At 47.7% G+C, this 19,292-nt stretch overlaps 1 protein-coding gene across 1 annotated transcript; it reads right to left on the bottom strand.

Moving 5' to 3' along the window:
* Positions 1-1,217: 1,217 nt before the first annotated feature.
* On the bottom strand, positions 1,218-14,928 carry PGLYRP3 (peptidoglycan recognition protein 3). Its single transcript, XM_027538323.1, has 8 exons — positions 14,880-14,928; positions 13,356-13,463; positions 12,487-12,688; positions 10,263-10,381; positions 8,678-8,830; positions 7,257-7,455; positions 3,084-3,202; positions 1,218-2,448 (listed from the first exon to the last, which is right to left on the bottom strand). Exons 1-8 carry the CDS (start codon positions 14,926-14,928, stop codon positions 2,270-2,272), a joined length of 1,128 nt encoding a protein of 375 aa, XP_027394124.1. The 3' UTR covers positions 1,218-2,269.
* Between the last annotated feature and the right edge of the window lie 4,364 nt (positions 14,929-19,292).

Genomic DNA, 19,292 nt, shown 5'->3' with positions numbered 1-19,292 from the left:
AGAGACCTTTGGAGGGTGGTAAGAAAGGCAGAGAAAGCTGGAGGGCAGCTCTTTTCTTGGGATCATTTCTCATCACACATCCACCTTTTTGGCCACTCCCTGTAGGAAGGGCTCTGAAACTCACCCTGGAAGTTGTAAGAGAAGGGGAGACACACTGTGGCAAGTTGGGGAGGTTTCACCCCTAAGAAAGGACTGGGTTGACCAGAGCTTCTGGTCCAGTGACTCCCATCCCAAGGGGGTCTCCTCCTAGAGCAGCCTTCCCTCTCCCCCTGGCTCTGTAAATCAGAAAGGGGCATTGAGACCCCCCAGGCCTACTTGACTCTCTAGATAAACAATTCCTTCCCCTGCTTCTGTGCCCAGGTGGCCTGAGGATAAAGTGAATCCAGTGAGATTGGGGGACAGTCTTTGAAAAGCATGAACAGCTGTGAAAATGCAAGGTTGAACCTGCTTTGTTCTAAGAGCTGTGAAACACTCTAAAAGCAAAGACTCGTGTGAATACCAAAGGAGGGGGTGGGGAGTCCGTGTTTCTCCCCTTCTTCCTCCTTTCCTTGTTTCCAGATCAGGAAAAACTAACCACTAGCAGGGATTTTCCAGTTCCTGTGCTTCTAGTAAAGAGCAGTCAGTGTTTCCCCCACCTGAAAGGATGAGGCTTCACTTGGGGCAGGAGGAGCCCAGGGAGGGAGGCTGCAGAGCCCCCAAGCTCTGAGTCCCACTCAGCTTGATGCCTAGCGGACCCAACCAGGGAAGGACAGAGAGCAGTGCTGTGTGGACACAGCCTCTGCCCTCAGGGAGCTCTGGGAGGATGGGGACACGGGACTCTGGAGACAAAATAACCACTGCAGTTGAGCAACCAGAGCAGCTCTGAGTCTCAGACTGGGAGGCAACAGAACAGAGAGAATGCTGGTGGGATGATGTATCATCCAGCAAGTCTTCCCCAAAAGGGGGATGATAAGCACATTGGAAAGGGGAGCAAGGACTTGGTCCACTCATTCATTTATTCATCCATTTCTCCAATGAATACTTGTAGCACCTTCCCTGAGAGCTCAGTTGGTAAAGAATCCACCTGCAATGCAGGAGACCCCGGTTCGATCCCTGGGTTGGGAAGATCCCCTGGAGAAGGGAAAGGCTACTCACTCCAATATTCTGGCCTGGAGAATTCCATGAACTGTGTAGTTCTTGGGGTCACTAAGAGCAGGACATGACTGAGTGACTTTCACTTTTCAGACACTGCTGAAGAACTGAGGACACAGACACAAATGAAACTGGACAAACTCACAACCCAGTGGAGAGAATTTCTATAAACAATCACTGCCCTGAAATAAGGGCTGCATCCGAATATGGACAAGGTCGTGTGTGAACAGAGAGGAGGGGCTGGGATGTTGACCTGGATCACGTGTGAGGCTAGGAGCTGCCAGGCAGACGGTGAGCGAGGAAAGGAACAGGCCGAGCTGACTCCATCTTGAAAAAAAAGGAACCTCCATCTTGCATTTTCAGTGAGCTTTGGACTATGTGCCTGGTAGCCATGGGGCTAACATACCTATGGCCGAACTGGCCTCCTGGACTGATAAACACCAGATTCCATACCAAGATTTCCCGTCACCAAAAAGAATGTAGTAATCCCCTGTGTAGTCAATCACCTTAATCTTTATGGAATCCATTGGTGTAGGCTTTAATGCATAACCAGCTGACCCTTCTGATGGTGAATCATGGCTGTAACCTGATTGTATCTCCCTTTAACAGTTTACAGGCTAGGTTTAAGGAATCTGGGGGTGTGGACTTGAGTAGTAGACTTAAGGTATATAAGGTTTTCACAAAAGTCGGTCAGCATCCTTGGCTAAGAGGAGACTTTGCCTTGGGCCGGCTGGTGTAATGAAACAGCACTCCACTATCTGCATTGTCATTCTGAGTGAGTTTGTTTCCCGGAATGCATGGCTACAACATTGGCAGGGGAAGGCACACCAGGAGAGGGGTGTGTACAAAGGGACAAAAAGGCTCAGCTGGGTGAGGAGGTGGGTGCTGGGGAGAGGAAGGTGAGGAGGGAAGGAGGCTGGGTGCAGACTCAGAAGGCCGGAATGCCCCACTATGGAGTTTGATCATATGGAACTGATCCTACTAGTTAGGAAATGATCATACTAACCTGAAGCAGAAGAAACAGGATGGGGCTGGCAGGGAGGGGTTGCAGGTATTGAGCCAGGATGGAAGGTGAAGAAGGGGAGGCTCAGAAGCCAGGGTTGGGAAGGGGGTGGTATTGGAAGGAACTGGGGTTCCCTCATTGTCTGAAATGAGGCCAAGTCTTAATGATGTTGTACAAAGCCCGTCCAGGAGACAGAATATCGGTCACATCGCTGTGCCCCACCAACAGGTAGTTGGGGACCAGATACCCCTTGACCACGGAACAGTGGATCAGGCTCTGAGCTGCCTCCAGCGCTGCAGCATTCGGTGGTTTTTCTGCAAAACACATTTAGCCAAGCAATCACTAGGGTCTCAAGGTTACTTGCTTTGGGCAGGGACAAGCACCTAGCCCAGTCTCCCTCTATCCCCGTCAACACCATAGCCAACAAATTCCTGTAAGTTTCTGCAGCCAGGCACATTGGGAAAGCAAGGTCATTGTGCTCCCTGATTCTGCCTTCTAGCAAGTTCAAAACCTCTCTGAAAAATAACTGCAGCTCAACACACCACTTCTCAACAGTCACCACAGGGCAGACATGGCAGCACCAGACCGTCCATTGCTTGTCCATAAAAGATAGTGGTGCTCCCCAATGCTGTTGCCATGGCTACCAAGGAAGAAGCTACATTTGCCACCAGTGCTATGAAAACACCAAAGTTTGCAAAAGATTTTTTTTTCTCTCTTGCTCCATGCTTGCATTGGGCATGGCTCTAAAGACAGATAGAACCGGGTATTGGTACAGGTGGATTTGGAGGAAATGTTCTGCCTGAGAGGGACTCCTGGGGACCTGCCTCTTGCACTGAGAGTCCCACTGACACTGTCGGGCACCACAATGCATCTTATCCCCATTGCTTCCCAGATATTTCACATAATACTTCATCATCCAGAGTCCCTCTGCTCCATGTTGACCCCTTACCTACAAAGTTGCCTATGAAGGCAATTCCTAGGCCAATATCGTTGTATCCGTATGTGTGTGAGCCTTCGGTATGCCAGCCAACTCCTTCATACACACCACCATCCTGGCCCACAAGGAAGCTAAGGTCAGGAAAAGGAAAAGGAGAAAATTACTCTGGAGAGAACTGGCTTCATTCACTCCTTGAATCATCAATTCATCCTTTCATCCACTTACTATTATTACTATTACCATTACTATACTCTTACCGTATGTGCCAATGTGAACAGAGACAAAAAGGCAAAAGAAAAAAAAATAAATAGTCCCTGAACCTAAGGAATGAAGACAGACAGTGTCAAGCAATGATGAGAGCAGCATCAGTCCACTGCCACATGGTTACACTAGTAATGAAAACTGATTTGTATTCTGATCCTGTTGGCCACTAATTTCTTGATGTTTTCTCTTCCCTGGTTCTCCTCCCCTGGGACTCTGGTCTCATCCCTTCTCTCTTCTCACTCAACATATTCTCCCTGGACAACCATCCAGTCTGATAATTCCAATTGTTGTTGTTTTTTAGTCACTTAAGTTATGTCCAACACTTTTGACTGCTTTTGACTCATATCCGCTCATGGCCTGTAGCCCCCCAGGCTCCTCTGTCCCTGGGATTCCCCAGCCAAGAATACTGGAGTAGGTTTCCATTTCCTTCTCCAGGGGATCTTCCCAACTCAGGGACTGAACCCGCGTCTCCTGTGTCTCCTGCTTGGCTGGCAGGTTCTTTACCACTGAGCCAGCTGGGAACCCATAGCTCAATTACAAGCTCTAAAAGCCAACATGTCCAAACAAACCCATCTTCTTCCACAATTTCCTCAGCCAGAAAATTGGGCATCAGACTGAATGCCTCACTCTCCCTCTCCGAGCCCCATCCAATCAACATTCATGGCTTGTCAACTATTTCTCCTGTTTTAAATTTCTCCACTTACCTCTATGCCAACAGCTGGTATGCTGTTCCAGGTCACCATCACCTGTTGTCTGAATTACTGCAAAAGCTGTCTGCCCAGAGTTTTACCTCCTGGCAATCCATGCTTAAAACAGCCCCCAGAGTGGTTTTGCTAAATACAGATACCATCATAGGGCATGGATTTCCAGTTGCCTTTCAAGTAGAGTCAGCCTGTCAGGACCAATGCCCAGGCCCCTGTGCTGTGGCTCCTGTCAGCCCCTCCAGCCTTCCCTCTCACCAGTCCCCTCTTTGTAGTCTGTTTTAGGTAGGAGTTAAGCTTCTTTGTTGGAGAAGGCAATGGCACCCCACTCCAGCACTCTTCTTGCCTGGAAAACCCCATGGACGGAGGAGCCTGGTAGGCTGCAGTCCATGGGGTCGCTAAGAGTCGGACACGACTGAGTGACTTCACTTTCACTTTTCACTTTCATGCATTGGAGGAGGAAATGGCAACCCACTCCCTGGAGAATCCCAGGGACTTCGGGGCCTGGTGGGCTGCCATCTATGGGGTCGCACAGAGTAGGATACGACTGAAGTGACTTAGCAGCAGCAGCATCAAGCTTCTTTGTGGGCATCCCAGGTGGTGCTAATGGTAAAGAACACGCCTGTCAATGCAAGAGGTATAAGAGACACGGGTTTGATCCCTGGATCAGGAAGATCCCCTAGAGGAGGCCATGGCAACCCACTCCAGAATTCTTGCCCGGAGAATCCCACGGACACAGGAGCCTGGTAGGCTACAGTCCATAGAGTCTCAAAGAGTCAGACATGACTGGAGCAACTTAGCACACAAGCTTCTTTCATTTGTGCTCTGTCTGGACTCCAGGCCCTTGTATATGCTGCTCCCTCTTGCCTGGAACACTCCGTATCCTTCTTTGCCTGACTGACCCCCACTCTGTACCCATGTCCCAGGGTGGATGCCTCTCCCTGCTGAAGCCCTGCTGTGATACCGTTCAGTCCTCCAAAGTCTTGTTAGAGGTCTACCCTGGGCACATTCTGTTACTCATGCATCCCAGTGCCAACACAATGTCATGACCTGTTTATCCTCTCTCCTCCACAAGGGAAGGAGCCAATTCACCTCGCTGAGCACCAAGCACATAGCGTGCATACGTGCTCAGTGGCTTCAGTTGTGTCTGACTCTTTGAGAACCCATGGACTGTAGCCCACCTGTCTCCTCTATCCATGGGTTTTTTCGGGCAGGAATACTGGAGTGGGCTGCCATTTCCTTCTCCAGGGATTGTACCTGCATCTCCTGCATTGCAGGCAGATTCTTTATTGCTGAGCCACCAGGGATACCCCAATAAATATTGGTGAAAAAGTAAGAAATGATGAATGGGAGGGCCCTTTGTCCATTCTGAGCACAGTTGGTGCCAGAGCAACAGATGCTGTATCCTGAGGCTGCAGTGGGAGTGAGCATCATAACAGGCTTCCAAAGTCAAGGGACAGGAATCAAGCCAGTCCCCAAAGGATGAATGTGAAAGGAAACTAACATTCCCTCAGATCCTGGCATTTTCCATTTGGAATTTCCACATTTAATTTTTTATTAACTAAGCTTAATAACCATAGCAAGGCTGTGGAAAACCCTGTAAAATGCAGCCATAGTTTTCTCCTATTTACAAAGGCTGTTTTTAAAATGGGAGTTCAGAGGAGAAAGGCAGCCATCCCAGAATGAGACATGTGCTTACTCAGTCACGTCCAACTCTTTGCGACCCCAAGGACTAGAGCCCACCAGGCTCCTCTGTCCATGGGGATTCTCAGGCAAGAATATTGGAGTAGGTTCCCATGCCCTCCTCCAGGGGATCTTCCCAACCCAGGGATCGAAGCCAAGTCTCCTTCATTGCAGGTGGGTTCTTTACCATCTGAGCCACCAGGATATATACAAAAGTAAACCCACCTGAGACTTCATAAAATTTGTTGTGATTAACTCACAGCTTCCCTGTAGCTCAGTGGTAAAGAATCCACCTGCCAACGCAGGAGACACAGGTTTTTCCTTGATTCGGGAAGATCTCACACACTGTGGAGAAACTAAGCCCATGAGCCATAACCATTGAGCCTGTGCCCCACAGCAAGAGAAGCCACCACAAAGAGAAGCCTGCATCGCAACTAGAGAATAGGCACCCCCTGCTCCCCACAACTAGAGAAAACCAGCACAGCAAGGAAGACCCAGAAAGTGAAGTCACTCAGTCATGTCCGACTCTTTGCGACCCCATGGACTGTAGCCTACCAGGCTCCTCAGTCCATGGAATTTTCCAGGCAAGAGTACTGGAGTGGGTTGCCATTTCCTTCTCCAGGGGATCTTCCCAACCCAGGGCTCTAACCCGGGTCTCCTGCACTGCAGGCAGACGCTTTACCATCTGAGCCACCAGGGAAGCCCATGAAGACCCAGACCAGCCAGTAAATGAATAAATAAATTTTTTTAAATTTATTCTTTTATAGGTTATCACTGAATCACTTTGCTGTATACCTGAAACTAACACAACATTGTAAATCAACTAGATGCCAATAAAATTAAAATTAGTACTAATAATTAAAAGTTATCAGACTTTTATCTAACCCTAAACTTCTTCAAGAAAATTCCAAGGGAATGCCTAAGAAGCTTCCCACTGTTCTACTAGCTTACTGTGTTTCTTAATTATAGACTTGGCATTAAAGGAACCGAAAGAGAACATTTTTTTTTCACTTTGTATTATCAAACAGATAAGGTATTGTTGCCCTACTGCAGAGAGGAGGCAAAAGAAGTCCAGAGAAGTTAAAGTTTCCTGTGTCTATAAATGGAGTAAGCAATACCAGAGGTATTGCAGGATTCTAACATCAGAGAGAGCAAGTTTGGGGTTTGGCTCAAGGGCAGCAGGGGGTGAACAGGGTCTGGGTTTCTGGCTGGTTGGAAGGGATTACATTTAAAAGGCATGGTCCATTGACAGCCTCCTATAAGTGTCTCGAGCTCTTGGTTTATCACTATTGTTTTAACATCTTCCTTTCAGAGTCTTCCCAACCACTCATGGAGAACATGCCCAGGGGAGATAACTAAACCTTGGCTAGGCTCTGAAGAATGCTCAGGCCAGAATCCTGCACAAATAAAAAGATGATGTCTAATGTAAAGCGCCTGGCACAAAGGAAGAGCTTGGTAAACACCGGCTCCCTCCCCAGGCCTTCCTTCCAATAGCCCTGAAGAAAAGGAGGGTCACGTGTGTACCAGTCGCACTTACTGATATCCGATGTCACAGAAGTCCTTTGCGTCAATGTGGTAAGATTGTATATCTCGGACGCGGATCCGACAGTCCATGGATACATTGCAGGTTGCCCCAGCGGTGTGGATGATGACAACATATTTGGCTGGGAGGCTCATTGTAGGGCAGTGTGTCTGTCTGGCTTCCCAAGCTGACCTTGTGATGATGTTGGGGCAAGCTGTGGTGAGGGGAAAAAACAATGAGATGCGAATTTGCCTGTTCCCACATGTGGACAATCTCACAACTGCAGGCTGGTAACTCCTCAGAATCCCCAACCTGTGTTAGTGGCACCCACTAACACAGCTTAACATGTGAGATTTTGTGGGATTCTGGGAAAGTCTAGATAGGGATTGTCTGGGTCAGGCAGCTGGAGCCAAGGGACAGAGGCAAAAGTCAGGTTCTGATAACAACTATGGAAATCAGCATGTGAGCAGAAGGGAAAAGACTACTGATATCTACATGCTTGAATATGCACTGCAGATAAATGCAGATATGTGTACTTATAAGACAAGACCAGTGTGCAGAAATCAGCTGACTTTCTGAACTGATCACATGCATATGGTAATTTAAAATCTCTAAAGAATTCTACACATGTAAAACTGTTATTAATGAAGACAACACCAGTCTGAAAGCAAGACAAATTTTAAAGATTTGCAACTTGAAAAGCTTAATGAAAAACATTCTTGAGTCCTAGGCAAGACCCACTCTAGCAGAGAGTGTTAAACTATTGAAAGTGCTTATAATTGTACTGGGTTTAGGTTGCTGCTTGTCTTTCCAAAATAGTGCATGATTTTTATTATCCGACTTCTTGGACTATTCACACTCATGGCAGTGTAATCTGTGAACCCAAGTTTTTCTCTGTGTTGTGGTCATGTGGAAGGTTGGCTTGTTTTGCTTTTAGAAGGAGGTGTGTGTGAGCGAGGGAGAGTATGAGACAGAGATTGTGTGTGTATGTGTATTCATGTAATATACACAAATATATATATTTTACCCCACTCCATTTCCATGCTTTATTCTTCTCCATAACCCTGATGTTACATCTAACATCATATACCTTTTACTTATTGATTCTTCATTTTCTATCTTTCTCTACTTAAATGTGCAGTTTCATCAGTTTTGTTCACAGCTGCACCCTCAGTACCTAGAAGAGTGCCTGGTATTCAGTAAACACTCGTTGAGTGAAAACATGTGTACATATATATTTATGTCAAGAATGGTTCCATGGCTATATGGTTCCAGTGGAAAGGAGAGGCCAGAAAGGTGCCCTCTTAGAATTTTCCAGATCTCAGCAAGAGATGTTCTTGGTCTGAGAAACCAATGAATATCAATAATAAAAGGCATTCCCTACTGTTGCTGGGTGGTAACTGGGAGGAGGATGAGGCAGAACGGAGAGGCTTTACCTTTCCTGGGCATCAGTGGCTGATGAGGGACCAGGCAGCTCTCTGCTTTCAAGAGAAGTGGCTGAATATACCTGGGGGATAGGTGACCATTTTTTATGGCATAGAAGATCAGGTCCTCTGCGGCTGATAAGGCAGTGGGGCTGGGACTGCTGCCTGAGAGAGGACGACATGGAGCACAGAACTATTAGCAGAAAGTTCCAACCTGGTCTAGATGTAGAGGGAGGATAAGTTGACCCCTTGAGCCTAAATGACTGATGGATGAGAAGAGAAAAAACCAGTCCAGTAGCCAGGACAAAGAGGCTAAGAGACAAAGAAGTACTTACACACAGCTCTTAGAAACCAAGTTGGTGACTTCTTCCAAGTGCCTTATTTATCCACTCTATCACTATGTGGAGTCACTCGGAGACAGTGAAAGCTACATGTAGGAGGCCCACCTGACCAAGTCAGGAATGCCCTCGCTTGGAGGAAAAGGTGACTGTATTTATTTAATAGCTTCCACAATCAGACATGAGGCCAAGTGCTCTTCACATCCATTAACTCATGTAATCCTCACAGAAAACCTCTGATATAAATGCTATTACTAGCCCTACTACTTGGAAGATGAGGATCCTGGCAGATGCCAATTAGTTGTTGTTGGCTCCTTTTTTTTTTAATTGATTTGTTTTAATTAGAGGCTAATTACAATATTGTAGTGGCTTTTGCCATACATTAACATGAATCAGCCATGGCCTACTCTGTGCTCTCCTGTGCTTTGCAGAGGACTAGAAACCTGCAATGGCACCCCACTCCAGTACTCTTACCTGGAAAATCCCATGGATGGAGGAGCCTGGTGGGCTGCAGTCCATGGGATTGCTAAGAGTCAGACACGACTGAGCGACTTCACTTTCACTTTTCACTTTCAGGCATTGGAGAAGGAAATGGCAACCCACTCCAGTATTCTTGCCTGGAGAATCCCAGGGACAGGGGAGCCTAGTAGGCTGCCATCTATGGGGTCGCACAGAGTCGGACACGACTGAAGCGACTTAGCAGCAGCAGCAGCAGCAGCAGAAACCTGCAAACTACATTTCCCAGACTTCCTTGCTTGCTGGCCACTGGTTGGGCTCTACCAATGGGAGACACTGGAGGCAGAGAGAAGCCATGTTTTTCTGCCTCCGCCAGTTCCTAATTATCAACTTCAAGGCTTCCCTGATAGCTCAGTTGGTAAAGAATCCGCCTGCAATGCAGGAGACCCTGGCTCAATTCCTGGGTCGAGAAGATCCCCTGGAGAAAGGAAGTATTCTGGCCTGGAGACAAAGAGCCGAAGACGACTGAGCGACTTCCACTTTTTTCAGACTCTCAGAGTGATGGCAGTAACTATGAGCTCAAGCAGTATCAGTGGTGGCTTCAGCAACCTCATGGGAGTACAGACCAGAGAGGAGAAAGAGAACTCCAAAAATGCCCCATCATAGAATCCAAGGGAGAAAAGAACTTCAAGAGAGGGGCCATCATCAGAGAGAACAACATGATGTAGGCTGAAAAGACAAGAGTCGGTGATGGAAGACAGTGTAGACAACTCTTGGTAGAGGGCCAGAGGGGTGACCATTACCTAGATTATTCCCAAAGAATGCGAGGCCCAGGGAGATGTTGTTGTAGCCCTGGGTGTGCATGCCTTGGATGTTCCAGCCAACACCTTCATACACCCTGCCATCGTTCCCAACCAGGAAGCTGCCAGGCAAGGAAACATGATTAAATGGAAAATTTCTGTAACAGAAAACTTCTCACCCATCGTCAGAATGCAAAAAGTTCTAGAGGCTCATATGTTACAGTGACCTAACACTGAGACCGAGTGGAATAATGCATTTTAAACTTCCAAGAGATGCAGGAATATGTCTTTAATTTTCTTGTGACTTAGTTTACCTGTGTTTCCCAGAATCTCAATTTAAAAAGACTCATTTGGTTCAAAGTAGAATTTCAATGTGTGACTCTCAAGAACCTGAGAACTTTAGTTCAACATTTTTCAAGGAGAATCCATTCGTCATGTTTTTAAATTATAGGACCAAGCACTTGTACATTGAAAACAGTTGACCAGAATTTAGGGATTCCTTTAAGTTAACGTTTTCTTCAGTTTCTCCTTAGGAATCCCTAAGCTCTTTTTTATTGCAGAAATTTGGTTAGGATGTTCCTTTTCCCAGTTTAGTTTTTGAGGCCAAAGTATTTTTTTTTCCTTCTACCTCCTCTTCTCTTTATAACTTTCTTGTCTTCCACATTCCAGTTGCAGTCTTAAAAACTTTATTTTCACAACTCTTACGTGTTCAGCTTTTAACAGGTCATGAATTTCCACAGCAAACTGAGCACAGAAAGAACATTTCCCCGAAGTCACCAAAGACCCCGAATGGAGTGGAACAGACCTCCTAGTGGAACAGACCTCCTAGCCTGCAGTGACATCGGCCTGAGAACCAGGTGGGGGCCTCACTGTGTCCACCGTGTCCCTGGCTTTGCCACAGTACTTTCAGCTACTAAGGTACTCTGTCCCTGCAGCCTTTGGTGAGCCCAAAGTGAATAGTCCCTATGGCTACAGCAACTGCATCGTACAAACTAGAGACTGCTGCACTGTCACCCCAGAAACCTGGCTGCGAGATGCAGTGGCTGAAGCAGGCAACCCAGCAGTGCCACACCGGCAGAGTTGCGGGGGCACTCGTGGTAGGCTCAGCAGCTGAGCTGTAGTGAACACGGCACCCACAGAGGGCAGACGGGAAGACTCCAACCCTGGCCCTCGGGGGCTCTGGTGACCACAGTGGGGGCTTCCAGCTGCTCTTACTTATTTGCAATCTCAATAAATCAAGGATAGGATGTGGGTTACCCTTTCCAAAGTGGATAATTCAGAAAGCATTTATACTTGTCCTTAGAATTCAGGCAAGAAGAGAAGGGGATGATAGAAGATGAGATGGTTGGATGGCATCACCAACTCAATGGACATGGGTTTGGGTGGACTCCAGGAGTTGGTGATGGACAGGGAGGCCTGGCGTGCTGGGGTTCGTGGGGTCGCAAAGAGTCAGACATGACTGAGCAACTGAACTGAACTGAACTTAGAATCAGGGAGGAGAGCACCATTCCCTCTCTCTCTCTCCTTCTATAAAGAAAAAGGGGAAAAGAGGAGGTTGTGGGCATCCACTCCACTGATAATCCTCAGAGAGCATACTCAGTACACAACACAAGCCTCTCCTCGCCTCACACACTTACAGGCCCTCCTCCCTGCATCCCCAGTGGTACGTCTCCTGTGGGATCCCAGTCTCACTGTGAGGGGGCCCTTCAGGGTACCTGGTGGAGAAAGCCCTGTCTGTGAGCAGAAGTGGAACAAGGCAGGACTAGCAGGCAGCCTGGGAAGAGTTCTGAGTTCACACTCCTTCTCTGAGTGACTTTCAGCAAATTCTCTAACTTCTCCAGACAGCATCCCCCTATGACACAGGGGTGGTAAATATTTCTCCAGCCCATTCCTCAGTGTGGCAGGGAGAGCCTACTTGAGTAGTACTTGTAAAGACCTTCGTAAATTGAAATGTTCTTCGAGCATCAAGAGGGAGACTGTACTTATCACACAACCTCCCTCACTTCTTTCCTGGAACTCCTAGCGGCCAAGACCACATCTGAATATGTGGCTCACGTTGGTCCTCCTCATGACCCCTGGGAGACTTGGATTCTGTTTATATTAGCATTTTTTATTCATTAGAAAAGCAACATGAATGGGAAATTAAGAAATGCAGAGAAGGGGGAACAGGAGACCCCTCAAAGGGAGAACTCTAACGTGGGCTCCAGGGACCCCCCCAGCCTCTTACTTGTAGGCCACATCACACCAGCCTTTGGTGTAGACGGAACGGGACTGCAGGCCCCTCAGCTTTTGACTGCACGCGTTTTGCTCCTCACATTCCATCCCTGTGATCTGGTCCGTGATGACATAGGCCACAGGCCGGGTCAGCTGGGCCCTGCAGGTCAGGGATCTCGCTCCCCACTCCTTGCGGGAGACAATGGTGGGCACACCTGGGGGGAGGGGAGAGGGGAAATAGACTGGCATGCTGAGGCCCTGCCATGCCCTCCATAGGCTGTCCAGGCCATCCTGAATCCTCTGTGATGGGAGAGGCCCCAGAAGGAGGCCTGCACCACCTCAGCCTCCCCTTCCCTTCTCCATCTCTTGTTTGAAAGTGAAAGTAAAAGTGTTAGTTACTCAGTCCTGTCCAGCTCTTTGCGACCCATGGACTGTAGACCACCAGACCAGGCTCCTGAGGAAAGTTCTGCCACTCTCCTCAAACCAGCAGCTCCCCAGCCAGAGCCTGCAGGAAGCCCCATGAACACTGGGGTGGGGGCTTCCCTCTTCCAGATGAACATGCACTGTGGGCAAGGCTGTGAGAGCCCCACCCAGGACCCCAGGACCCCCGAGGGCGCCCTCAGTATCCTTACTTGGGAGCTCCCGGGAACTGCCTGAGCGAAGTGGTATCTCTACCCTGAGAGCTAGAGACTGGGATCCTTGTCTTTTTTCCCTGGCTTTCCTCTCCCTTCTGGAACTCACCTTTGCCCAAGGACTCAGGACAATCCATGGGAGGAGTTGTGGTTCTACCCTACCCCATCCACCCCACCCAGCCATAGTGATGTTCTAAGAAACACTTCTGTCTCCCTAAAAAGCCCCAGGCAGCCCCTCCAAATGCCTCACCATTGTGACCTGTGTGAATGAGCTGTGAGATGCCAACAAACAGGTCCAGAAGCTCCTGTGACAGCCCCCTGGCTTGGGTCTCGTTCCAGGACAACTCCAGGGAATCCCCTGCGAAGGAACACTGCGCTTGGTGCTGGTCCTTGGAAAATACCTGGACCAGCTCAGAAGCACAGGCTCCATGTTCCTCCTGTGACCCCACAGCCCACAGCCTCTCGGTCTCCCCAGATAACTTCCCATCTGACCCACCTGACTTCCTCTAGGAGACAAGAAAGAGGAAAACCACAGATGCATCTGGCCTCATCCTGCCTCTCACATCTGCCCCAGTGAGGTCTTTCCCCCCTCCCACCCTCCCCAGCCTCCCCAAGCCTCCCTTCATTTCCAGTTCAATGCAGTCTCTCTTGTCTTCTCAGCTGGCCAGCTCATTCCCAGTTCACCTGTATATGTATTAATAGACCAGAGGGTCACATACCAAGATGGTCATCTTGGTATGTATTCATATGTTAAGCACCTAGTGATCCAGGCAAGGTTCTTGAAATACAGAAATTTACAGATCATTGTGACTGCCCTACCAACTTAATTTTTTTTAAGATAGGATTAATGGAGGATTAATCACCACAAATGGGCTTCCCAGATGGCTCAGTGAATAAAGAATTCCCCTGCAATCCAGGAGCCTCAGGTTCGATCCCTGGGTCTGGAAGATCCCTGGAGGAGGGCACGGCAACCCCCTCCAGTATTCTTGCCTGGAGAATCCCATGGACAGAGGAGCCTGGTAGGCTACAGTCCATGGGGCAGCAAAGAGTCAGAGCACAACTGAAGCGACTGAGTGCGCACACACACACACACACACACACACAATCATCACAAACATGCCTCATTCCCCTCTGTCTGTTCAGTACCAGAGGTCATGGGGGCACTGTCACTGGGACAACAGTGTCGCCCACAGACCAGTCTGTAGTTAACAAAGCATGTTCAAGGGCTCTATCACATTTGTGGCTTAAAAAATCTTTGTGAAATAAACAAAGCAAATTAACTACTCCCTCTATACAAATGAGAAACTGAGGCTCAGAGAGGTTATTTGTCTAAAATGCTATGGGTTTTAAGCTGTGGACTTGGATTCCAAGCCAGGCTGTCTGACCCCAGACCCATGTTCATAACCACTGGACTCTGCATCCACCCCCAAATTGTCAGATGACCAAGAGCAAGTCACTGCCACAATGGGGCCTGTTGCCCTGTCTACAAGACTAAGTTGTTAAGGGTCTCCATCGTGGTTCTGAGATTCTGTCCTTCTGTGAAATCATCAGGAGCAAATGCCTGACCATGACGCTGATACCAAGCTGTACCGGGCAGGCTGGAGAGGCTGCTGAGGACTGGAGCCTGTCTCAGCTGGGGTGGGGACACCTGAGCTGGGCTCCGATAGGGAACACAGCTGATGGGGAGGACTTATCCTGGAGAGGATAGTTTACAAACAAAACCAGGCTGGAGCTGATGCCAAAAGCACTTGTGACCTAGTAAAAGAAAACTCACCCCAGGCTGCGAGATCCAAAGCAGACAAGACAAGAAACCATAGCAGCATCCTCATGAGGTCCTAGGTCACCAACAGGGAGAGTATGGATCACAGCCCTGGGAGAGACACCGATAGTCAGACTAATCATCCTCACCCTTCAAACAAAGCACCTACCAGTTGCATGGCCCCCATCTGCCTCCTTGCCAAACTGAGAACCTCCTAAGGACCAGCACCTGGTGAGGCTTCTTAAGGTCCTCAGGACAAGGCTGACCCTTAGCAGATGCTCAGCAAAGGTGAGCTAACACCTCTGTCTAGCCACCAGCCTACTATTACCCTGAGAAGTCATGGTCCCTCCTAGGAGCCCGGTGCCTCATCTACAGATTTCCAGCACAGATAATAACAATTTCTAAAACTCTTGAGTAGCTATTTGAATAAACTCTGTGTGGACATTTTTACATCTTAGTGCTGCTATTTTATATTTAATTCTTATAAAATTCCCATAAGATATTAGTAATCCTATTTTTAAATTTTTTTTAATTACGAAAGTATGATAACAGATTTACAGGAGGCTTGGAAAATACAGAACAAGGTTACATATAGTTCCACTATATATTAAATTATTTTTTAAGTAAATAAATTAAGACTTTTAGTTGGAGTTTCAATATCAAACTCTCAAAAATTAACAGACTGAATATACAGAGACAGAGAAGGCTATAATAGGCCTGAAAAGCCCTGTGAATCAACTGAACATAATTGAAATTTATACAATTTTCACACAACAGTAGGACACAAATTATATTCAAGTTCTCTTAGACTGTAAGCTAGGAGAAATACCCAGGGACATAAACAAGGTGCAAAAATTGCATGGTCTTGAAATCATATGGAGTCTGTTCTCTTATTACTGTGAAATTATCATAATCTCATTTTCACATGTGAGAACACTGAGGCTCAGAAAAAGCAAACTACAGTAGAGGCAGGGGTGGGCTTCATTCGCAAAGATTCCTGACAGACGCTCACCTAACTTCTTCTCAAGAGAGAACGATACTAATAGCAGCATTTGCCAATTACTGATCACATCCTATATTCCAAGTATTTGCTGAGGTAGTGGTGGTAGTTTAATCACTAATTCATGTCCAACTCATGACCCCATGGACTGTACAGCCTGCCAGGCTCCTCTGTCCATGGGCTTTTCCAGGCAGGAATATGGAGTGGGTTTCCATTTCCTTCTCCAGGAGGACTTCACAGTTATTCATTAAGTGACTTCACAGTTATTCATTAAGTATCTTCACAATGACTTATGAGACCTGTACTTATCATCAGGAAACTGGACTTCAGAGAGGTTAAGTCACTAGCCCAAAGTTACCCAGTTAGAAAGGGCAGATCTGTCTGATTTGAAAGCCTCTGCCTGGAATTTCTCCACAATCTACTTGAGTTTCTGATGATGGAGATTCACAACAAGGGTCCAGGAGGTTAACCTCCAGGATTATTATGTCCTTTCCATTGCAGAAATATTTTCTGCTGTGTCAGGCAGAAATGAACTGCTTGCTTAAACTCAATCCAAATAAAATATCGACTCCCAGTGATGTCAACCAAAACATCAACAGTTCTCCCAATTATCCTACTAAGAAACTGTAGAGGGAGGTTTGAGATCAAATGGGGTAGATGACTGCCCTCAAGAGATTTTATGTTATCATCAGTAATTCCCAGATGGAAAATGTTTAGAACCCCAGTTTAAAATGAGCATCCAAGAGCTTCCTGGATCAGGACAAGCAACCTCTCAGCCATTAACACCCAGGAATCCATTCATTCAAGAAAACTGTGTCCTGATGACAAATGAGCCCTCCACAAAGGAAGGCAGTCACCTAATGCGGGAAAGTGTTGAGCTTTCCTCTTTGGTCAAACAAGAGGCATGGATTCACTTGCCCAAAATGGAAGTCCCATAGGCTGGCCTCCCAGGAAAGAAGCTGGCATCTTGCAAAACTGCCTAGACACCAGCAATCAATTCTGGTCAACAGGAGGTCTAGACTCTGGTCATTTGATCATGGTGCTTCCCCAGCCATGAATGATAATGTAGTGAATGCTGTCCCGAGCTTGTCACATCACACAGCTGAAGAAGAAAAGCTTGAGCCCAACCCCTGATCATGCCAAGGCAGGAATTTCTGGTGTCTCCCACCCCTACCTCTAATTGCAAACACGGAGCCAGCAGGACAGGCTGCAGCCACAATTCGCCCACCATGGCTCACATTACTATGTATTCTCTGTACTTAAAATGAAGATGAAATATTAGAACAGGAGACAAGTGAGATATAATAGATAAGGATTCCAGGCTAGTCAGAAAGGAAAGAAATTGGGTAGAGGTGATCCCAGGATCCACAGCCTGGGCAAGAAAGATCCAGGCATGGTGGAACCAAACCCATTTAGAACAATTTAGGTAGAGGGTTTTCTTATTTGGAGGAAGAGTTCAAGAGTAGAGATCAGGGGGACTTTCTCCACCATGTTAACTTTGTAACCTTACAGAGTCCAATCCTTCAGATAATAGAGGGGGTTCTCAAGAAGACACACACACACACACACTAAGAAATACCTGTGGATCCCTTGCTGTCCCAGTCCCACAGTCAAGCTGCAGCCGGCTCACCCCTCATTGGCTGGCAGGGCCTCCTTTCAGACTTGGCCTCTGGCCCTGCCCTCCTCCTTGGCCTTCACCCTCCCAGGCACTAGAGGGCACTCTCTCCCTGGGAACAGAGGATGGGCCCTAGCTTTCCAGAGAGAAGAGAAAGGCCAGGAGCCCTAACAAAAGGAGGAGGGTGGGTAGGAAAAGGAGGGCCAGACTCTGCTCAGTCCACAGTCTACAGCATGGAGAGGGAATCAGTGAGACCAGACAGGTGCTGACAGCAGGGGACCCGCCCTGTGAATAATCCCAGGTACCTCCTCCCTGGGAAAGGGTGCGGCTGCCTGAGGCTCCCCAGCTGCTTCCTCAGCCCCAGCCTCCAGGAAGCCCTGCCAGTCGGTTATCCCTTGCATGGGCTAGGTGTGTGGAATCCAGAGAGGAAGAAGACAGGGTCCCCACCCTCAAGGAGCTCAAAGTCACAAGTGGGAGGCTAGGCCAGCACACCAACAACCAGCCTACAAAGCAGAGGCTGCACCTGACTGCTTGGAGACATGCTTTACTGGGCTTGCATATTATTTTTAGTTTTGCATTTCAATTAAGATAGACAGTATTGATTTAAAATAAAATATTGAGATATATAGGAGTCTTAGCTTGAGGTACCATAAAATACCCTAGACTGAATGACTTAGACAGAAATTTATTTTCTCACAATTCTGGAGTCTAAGAGTCCACAATTAAGACTCCAGCATGGTCAGTTTGGGGTGAGGGCTCTCTTCCTGGCTTGGAACTGTTAGGGGGAAAACTGGTTGAAACCACCCACCCTAGCCAGGCACCATAGCAACCCATTTGCATGAGTTATTTTATGACAGGAGGTCCTGGTAAGAAACACAGAACTAACAAGTCATCACCAACCAGAAGAATTTGGGAAAGGTCAAAAGGAGACGCCACGTGTCCTACCAACCTCCCAGAATCCTACTTGCTAGAATCCATCTTGGCTGAGCAATGTGTGAGCCACCAGGAAGGACCCTGAGTCAGAATAATTGGCCAGAGACAGCCTGGAAACTAATCCCATCACCATAAAACCTGAGACTGTGAGCCACATGGCAGAGCAGTCCTCCTGGCTTCCCTTACCCTCCCACTCTCTGCCCAGGCACCTCTTCCCAATAGAGTCTTTTGCTTTGTCAGCGCATGCGTCTCTTCGGACAATTCATTTCCAACTGTTAGACAAGAGAGTACTCTCGGGCCCTGGGATCTTCTCACTGTGTCCTGACCTAGTCAGGGGAAAGAGAGAGCGAGAAAGCTTGCTGATGTCTTTTCTTATAAGGACCCTAATCTCTTCATGAGGGCCCCACCCTCATGATCTCATCTAGCTCTACCTCCCAAAGGTCCCATCTCCAAATACCATCACCTTGGAGGTTAAGGCTTCAACACATGAATTTTCAGGGAGACACAATTCAATCTATTTTGTTGTTCAATTGCTCAGTCGTGCCTGACTCTTTGTGACCCCATGGACTGCAGCACGCCAGGCTTCCCTGTCCTTCTCCATCTCCTGGAGCTTGCTCAAACTCACGTCCATTGAGTCAGTGATGCATTACAACCATCTTATCCTCTGTCATCCCCTTCTCCTCCTGCCTTCAATCTTTCCCAGCATCAGGGTCTTTTTCAATGAGTCCGTTCTACACATCAGGTGGCCAAAGTATTGGAGTTTCAGCTTCAGCATCAGGCCTTCCAGTGAATATTCAGGACTGATTTCCTTTAGGATTGACTGGTTGAATCTCCTTGCAGTCCGAGGGACCCTCAAGAGTCTTCTCCAACACCACAGTTC

Source organism: Bos indicus x Bos taurus, chromosome 3 (assembly GCF_003369695.1).
Source record: "Bos indicus x Bos taurus breed Angus x Brahman F1 hybrid chromosome 3, Bos_hybrid_MaternalHap_v2.0, whole genome shotgun sequence".
NCBI classification, from domain to species: domain Eukaryota; kingdom Metazoa; phylum Chordata; class Mammalia; order Artiodactyla; family Bovidae; genus Bos; species Bos indicus x Bos taurus.
Note: the sequence above shows the minus strand (reverse complement) of the source record. Positions and strands in the feature narration are given on the sequence as shown.